This window comes from Lolium rigidum, chromosome 2, assembly GCF_022539505.1.
Source record: "Lolium rigidum isolate FL_2022 chromosome 2, APGP_CSIRO_Lrig_0.1, whole genome shotgun sequence".
Classification (NCBI taxonomy): Eukaryota; Viridiplantae; Streptophyta; class Magnoliopsida; order Poales; family Poaceae; genus Lolium; species Lolium rigidum.
In genome coordinates, this window is record NC_061509.1 from 267,610,320 (window position 1) to 267,618,024 (window position 7,705).

The window sequence follows — 7,705 nt, forward strand, 5'->3', positions numbered from 1 at the left end:
CGCCTAAATGGTTTCTGCGTAAGCTGGAGATGATCATTTGGGGGTTTCTTTGGGCACCAAAGGATGAAGCCACATGCAGCAAATGCCTTGTTAATTGGGTGACTGTTTGCTCACTTGGGCAGTTCGGTGGGCTGGGCATTACCAATCTCATGAAGTCATGAACCATAGTGTGGCTTTGCGTGTGGATGGATGATACCAAACCTTGGTTTGGTCTGCCTGTCCCTGTCGATAATATGGTGGGGCAAGTCTTTGACACCTCGGTGGTGTTCCATATCGGGGATGGGGATCTTTCCGGTTTCTGGCAAGATCCGTGGCTTCTCGATCGCCCAATTAAAGAAGCGTTGCCGGAGCTATTCAAGCATTGCACGAATCGGAATCTATAGAATAAAGAGGCCCTCAATGAGCAACGATGGATGATACACTTAAAAAGCAACTTATCGGCATTGGCAATCTCTCAGTTTACTGAGCTATGGGAAAGGGTACGTCAGTTCACCTTACTGCTGGGCAAAAGGACACAATCTCAATGCACTGGACTTCTAATGGCCAATTCTCGGTTCAGTCCGCTTACCAGCTGCAGTTCGATGGGAGAATCACATGTATCTTCCCATATATTGTTTGGGAATGCGACGCCCCTCCGAAATGCCAGCTCATTGCCTGGCTTGCTGCACTCAATAGATGTTTAACTGCTGGTAACCTTCTGAAGTGTGCCATTCCGTGTAATCCAGTCTGTCCTTTGTGCAACGCTGAAACTGAAACTGCCCTGCATTTGTTCGCCAGTTGTGCCTTTTTGATACTAGTCTGGGATCTGGTCCTTCAGAAGATGAACATCATCTCTCCGGTGCCGCTTGCTGATGCTACTGATCTTCTCCAATGCTGGTCTGCTGGGACGGCGGCCTCCAAAAGAAAAGCCTAGGGGAACCTTGACTGCAATGGTGACCCTTGTTTGGTGGACACTTTGGAAAGAGAGAAACACCCGTGTATTCACCAATCAACACTCCAACCCAGCGGCTAATTTCTTCATAGTTGTCGACACTGCAGCTGATTGGCATTTCGCTGGGAGATCTCTTCTTGAGCAGTTGGCACACTGGCCCGAGAGCCAGACTGAAGAGTTTGTTGCTAGTGTTTTTTTGGCCTTCTAAATTAGATGACTGGCTATTGTAATATGGGATTCTTCCTACCCATGCTAAACGATATAATATCTGTACTTGGCTCTGTTTTTCTTCTTCAATATAATTGAAAGCAGCGCTGGCTGCTTTCGTAAAAAAAAGGTGTCTACTAACCTATGAGTTGAGCGCACTATGCAGTGTTTGTCTAAGGCAAAGTTACCTATGAGTTGAATGGAGTGATTTCTTCAAGTTGTAAACACAGGTTTTGGTGGTGCTTAGTCAAATATACCGTGGTAATCTATTTATTTTACATGCCTAAGGCAAAGACTCACCTTGGACCTCGTATCTCCTTGCTGCACAGTATCCGAAGCTTCTCCTACCTATTGAACAACCACAAGTTGGTATCAACAAAATTGAAAATTAGATATATACAAAGTTCTAAAAATTGGCTCACTCAGAGCATGTAAGTGAGCATACCTGCAATACTGGTGGAGTACTGCTCTCGCTACTTTTGATAGATATGTCCATAATGTTCACTTCATCAAGCCTATTGATCATATGCCTTGTAACTGGTCTATTCTCTGGGTTAAATTCAACGCATTGTATCCCTAACTCAGCGCATACTCGTATTTGTTCCAAGATTGTGTCTCCCTGTGACTTCTGCAGCCTTTTTCTCCAAGTTTCAAGTATCTGTGATTTTGTGCCCATTAGTTACGAGTTATGGAAAACATCCACATCCTTAAGGAAATATATAATCTCCACATATCATGTTAAAGTGTAGTAGTACAACAATCTAGACATATATAACATCACGTACATTGCATTTCCCATGTTATAAAACATCTAGAACTAGAAGGTGAATGTTTCTTACAAATAGTACATTATATGCCTACTGTTATTTGCATGCCTTTTAATCCATGTTATTTAATATATTTCGTTTTAGTAGTAAGTACTACGTTTTTCCTCATCCACCACAATTTTACCGGTGCGAACATACTCTAAACAGATTGTTGTTTGATTGTCCCATATCCAAAAGCTTGATTACATCATCTTACATTCTCTTTGAAGTACTGGAAAGATGCGGTAATCTGGCGACTGTTGTCCTCGCTTAATTGTTGGAAATGTGGAAGAGAACTCAGGGGATAGTTTCTATAACCGGTGAGTATCTCAATAATAATAACACCCAAACTGTATATATCCGCCTTGATGGAAACTACACCTTGGATTAAGTATTCTGGTGCCATATATCCACTGCAACATGGTTAGAAAATTCGAGGCATTGCAAGAAGGAACAGAATATGCAGTAATAGAAAGCATAGCTTACTGTGTTCCTGGACGATTTACAGTTATGATCCGGGTTTGCTTGTCACCAAAGATCTTTGACAAACCGAAATCCGCAATTTTTGGCACCATAGTAGCATCCATCAGTATATTTTCTGGTTTCAGATCCAGATGAACAATATGGCATTCCTCATGAAGGTAATGCAAACCAGCACAAATTCCTCTTACTATTTCATATCTCATTTCCCATTCGAGACCAGAAGATTCATCTGTTAAATTAATAAAGAAAAGAAAGAGAAAAAAATCTGAATCAATCCAGTTATAATACTTGTAGTACCTTGGCCACACCAACTCATGTGAGGGTGGTTTAAGCTGTGTTCTTATACAGTAACACATTTCAGAGAAGAGTAAAGGATTAAAGGAAATGAACAAGGTAGAGTTTTTTTATCATACCAGAGATATACTTGTCAAGGCTTTTATTACATACATGCTCAAAGCAGAGCAATCTTTCTCGTGTTTCAGCAAAAATATAACTCCCGCCTCCTTGTAGGTCTATCGCTTCCCAACTAGATTTCGCACAGTAACCTACAAACAGCACTACATTTGTGTGCTTGATCCCCATGAGATAACTGACTTCCTTCTGGAATTTCTCGTCTTCCAGTCTATGCAAGTCAAAAAGCCTCTTCACAGCAATAGTTTTACCGCTCGGAAGAACTCCCTGTGATGCCAGATAAATATCTTTCGATAAAATTAGTGTATTAACAGCAATTTTATAAATAGACTGGAAGGAATTGGCCATGCATACAAACCTTGTAAACCACCCCATAGCCACCTCTGCCAAGTTCTCGCTCAGAGGAAAAATTACATGTGATTTCTGTCAAAAATTCAAATGGCAGACACATTGGGGTTGCGCTTGGATCCTGTAGTTTCTTCTCCCATGTGTCATTTTCTTCCAGCAGCGCCCCTACCTGCGTGTGGGACTCCATCTATATGTATGTCTCCTCTTTTTCCAAGTCTTAAAATCAGTTTTTGCTCCACGACCACGATAATCCGTAGAAAGGAGAAAAGGACTTAGAAAATCGGAGGATGAAGCTATGCCAGGTTTAATACTGTGTGCAGCCCGCAGCACAACGCGATGGCAAAACGATAACACGCACAAAGGAAACATGGATCAGCGGCGTATAGCAGGGCAAGATCTCGTCGAAGCACACCTGAAAGCTAGCTAGAGAAGCAGTAGCACGGAAGAACGCAATACGAACCTGGTTTAGCTGAAGCCTGAAGGCCCCCCCAGTGGTCTTGTACTGACGAGGATACTTTGGCTCCCAGATTCAGAATGGTGGATCCAGCTTAATTAGTGGGGAGATGTGGTTAGGTGTGGAGATGAGGAGGCTCCTTGGTAAGTCTCTGGTGGCAATAATAAGCTGGGCCTACACCATGTGCTATATAGCATAATGAAACCCCCGCAATATTTAGGAATTTTCCGGGCCTTAGAGCAACTCTAGAAGACTAGAATACACTGGCCTCTATATGCCAGTTTGGATTGATATGCGGGTTTTGCCCATTTTTGGAGCTACACCATACACTGCATCGGTGGTCTGGCCTGAAAAACAGCCCAAAAACCCATCCGCACCCATCCGTACGTATATATGGCGCGCCAAGAGGCCAGTGCAGGCTAAACCCCATCCGCACCTCCGCCTCCCCACCGATGAGAAATTCACATCCTCGTCGGTGAGCAATCGACGCGCGCGCGTAAATCCAGCGCCGCCGCAGCGCCATGGTCTCTGGACACGACTCGTACGGTCGCGGTGGCGGATAGATTGGCCGCGGCGGAAGCGGGAGCTCGAGCGAGCGCGTCGGGGATGGGCGCGCTGGCGAGAAGTCAGAGGCGGAGAAGGTGCGGTTGGATGCGGTATGCCTCCGGGAGTCGTACTGTACACCAGGTACGACGTCGCCCCGCCGCCCGCGTTCTCCAAGCGGGAGTCGGCTGCCTATTGCCACCGCGTCTCCTCCCCTTCCACCGCCTCGTCGTGCTCGAGCTCCCGCGTACCACGTCCGAGCGCGTCTCCAAGATGGAGCATGACGGTGCGCTCGCGTTCGTACCTGCCGACTACCTCAATGACGAAGAGCTCGAGCGGATCCTCCCGAAGCTCAGCGAGGAGGCTGGCTTCGCGCACGGCAACTTCATCGACGAGCGCCATCTCGACACCGACGTCGGGCTCGTCGAGCAGACGAGGCGCCGCGAAGCGGACAAGGCGGAGGAGTGGCGCCTGGTCACGCGGGAGTAGGGCAAGATGTACATCGACCTTGGCAATGACAGCGTATCTGGTCTACAAACGTCGCTATCAGTCCCAAATCGCAAATTCACATGCATACGCATGTTTGAGGTTTGGGCTTTACGATGTCTGCGAGATGCTTTTAAGCTGGAGCCATCCGTTCCTGAAAAAAAAAAACTGATGCCCTTTCTATTTTACCAATCGACCTTCTCCTTCATGCGAGCCACACATAAGAAAATCCCGAACTCCCGATTCATCTTTGTCCCCTACACAACTCGCCATGGTATAATTCGAGGATCTCAGCCGGCCTACCTCATCCAGGATGGTCGCTTCGAGGATCTTGGCCGCCTCCGCCGTGGGCATCTCGACATCTAGTTCGGCGGCTCCATGTAACACCCGACGTACAACCTGGGCTACTAACATGGGCTCGGCCCAACCGAACAAGCCTTGGAGAAGGGAGGATAAAGAGGTACAGGAGGTCAACACGAGAGAGGATGAGAACTGATGAATTGAAACTGCTCTCCTGTCTGTCTTCCTCCTCGTCCCTTCTTCTTCTTCAGGTTCAGGTGTTCTGCACATCCAAGGTCCGGTGGCTACCACAAGCCACCACTGTATCCAGTTTGTATCGACCTCACGCCCCGATCTTCAACGGCGGCCACGGGGTGTGACGTTTGGTATCAGAGCAAGGTTCCTTCCACAGATTCCCCTTCCACAAAAATTCCACAAAAAAATAAAAAAATCCCGCAGATTTTGCCCCATTTGATCTGTTCTTGTGCGATGGATGGGGCAATGACAACGACGGAGGCGAACTTGAGTGTCATCAACGAAAGCTAAGCTTGGTGCAGCTCAGCGTGACACTGAGTCCTATGGCGGCCAGGCAGAACCAGATGCAAGTCAACTTGAAGAAGATGACGGCGGCAGTTACGCCTATCGCCACAACCACGCCACTGCTCCTGCCGGGTAGAGTGCTGGAGTAGCGGACAAGCCCACTGTAGGATTTGGCTCTCAGCTAGCTCTCCCTCAGGCCAACTCACGGACAGAGTAGAGGTAGAAGAGAGAGATGGCAACACAGGAATTTTCAGGCGCTCTGACGCTGCACTAACAGCAATTTCTTGATAATGCGAGCTCTAAACTGGTACAGAACAATGGAGTACAGGGTGTGGTTTTATGGCCGCCCGGCTCGCACACACGATGCCACGGCCGCTCACGACGCGCACGAACGCGCCTACCGCCATGGACCTAGACCTAGTGCACACACAGGTCACCACCATGCCGACATGGCTTATTGCTAACACCCACGTCATCATCGCTCTTCTCGGGCATTCAGATCATTGTGCTGGTGCTCCGCACGCGGATGCCATCTTCGCTTCCGCATGCCCACCAGGTGTTCGACAAAAAGTCCTAGCCACTACACCGACAGGGACCATGCCGTACCTGTGTTCCCAGACAGTGACACTACACCTCTCCAAGCTAGGACCTTGTTTGGTACTGGGAACTGCACGCTGCAAGGTGTAGGATTGGCTGGCATGAACACGCCTGCAGGCTGTTCGACGCATGTGCGGACATGGCTGCAAGATGTTCCAGGTGCACGTACTCGCAACATCGACGTCAGTATTACTCGTCCTTGTCAAGTGGAGGAGCATTCCGCAGTTCGGCGTCCACCATTTTTATCGGCCTGTCAAGCTGTTGGCGATTGGTCTGAGTTCATGGACAATGTTGAATCACACTTTGGTGTTGCAGATCTTCCACCATTGGCGCCAATGATGGGTACTGTTCATCCAAGTTTTAATGTTCATGCAAGTGAGGACATCTCTCCAAACGTGATGGACAAAGCTGCTGAGCCCATGGAACTGACTCTTGCTCAGCGCCTCACATTGCAGAGTGCACAGATACATGTGGAGGCGGACAAATTCAGAGCAAGTTGCGCTAGTGATGAAGTGGTTCTAACCAATGTTGGAGGTGTATCTATGTTCCTTGAGCCTTGGGTGGAACCTGCAGAGACGGTAGTCTCGAAAACAACCTTGATAGAGCTTGCTGATGAGACGTCCATTGGCGTTGGAGGCTCGTCACTTTTTCTGGAGTTGGATTTCGATTCAGCCAACAAGGTGTTTGAGGATGACGTGCTCACTACTGTTGGAGGTGTATCCCTATTCCTGGGGCTGGATATGGATGTAAATTATGATGCTCAGGTGCTCACTCAGGTTAGCGGCTTGTTGCTGTTCCGAGAGTATGATAGAGATACCCATCAGATGTTTCGGGGAAAGTTTGTCACGGACAAAGTTGTCGATCGTGGAGTAAGTGGAGTTGTATGGGTATTACTTGCAGTACCAGCGACAAGGTGCAAGAAGCTGCAACAGCAACTCTCACAGAAGATGCAGCAACATGGCATCAATAGTGATACACATGTCTTACCATGGGATCCAGGAAAACAAAAGGCTAACATCAAGGGCTTATTATTTGGTTGGAAACACCATGCTGAAACATGTGTCAATAGGTGCAAATTCTGTGTTATTAGCAGATCAAGGAAGGATTCCAAATCAATGAAATTAGCTACTGATCATTTGTTGAGTAAGATGCCAGCTTGGGGACGAGGTGGTTTCAGCCCTGGAGGCTTCAGTTCTGGTCATGGTTTTCTTGTCCTTATTTCAATGACTGAAGCATGGATATTCTACTCACAACTGCGGACAAATGAACCTCTTGAGAAATTCTCAGTGATAATTAATGGTGCTCTAATTTCCGTGACGTCTGGAATGGAGGTTAGTCCATATTATCTGCCTATTATTCTTGCAAGGTTTGGCACAAGTTCATTGGAGCGGTTGCCGTTGTTCAAGTGCGTTTTGAAGGTTGCCCAAATTGCAGTTTGTATCTTGCTTAACCTCACTCTGGGAGAGGTAGTGTGCATGCTACAAAAGAGCTTCCAATTGGTAGTGAGACCTGTTGACATGTTCCAGAACTTGTATCTTGGCAACACTATACAAGTCTATGAGGGATCTATATGCGTGGTAATTGTGGAGTTCCCAGTAGACAAGCTACAATGTTTTTGTG

The 7,705-nt window shown here is 47.3% G+C and overlaps 1 protein-coding gene across 1 annotated transcript; it reads right to left on the minus strand.

The window, feature by feature from the left end:
- Positions 1–1,311: 1,311 nt before the first annotated feature.
- LOC124690897 (cysteine-rich receptor-like protein kinase 44) lies at positions 1,312–3,744 on the minus strand. The gene is made up of 8 exons (XM_047224223.1): positions 3,647–3,744; positions 3,197–3,496; positions 2,841–3,105; positions 2,431–2,656; positions 2,162–2,357; positions 1,584–1,796; positions 1,439–1,486; positions 1,312–1,326 (listed from the first exon to the last, which is right to left on the minus strand). The coding sequence occupies exons 2-8, from the start codon at positions 3,371–3,373 to the stop codon at positions 1,312–1,314; spliced, it is 1,140 nt and encodes a 379-aa protein (XP_047080179.1). The 5' UTR covers positions 3,374–3,496; positions 3,647–3,744.
- Between the last annotated feature and the right edge of the window lie 3,961 nt (positions 3,745–7,705).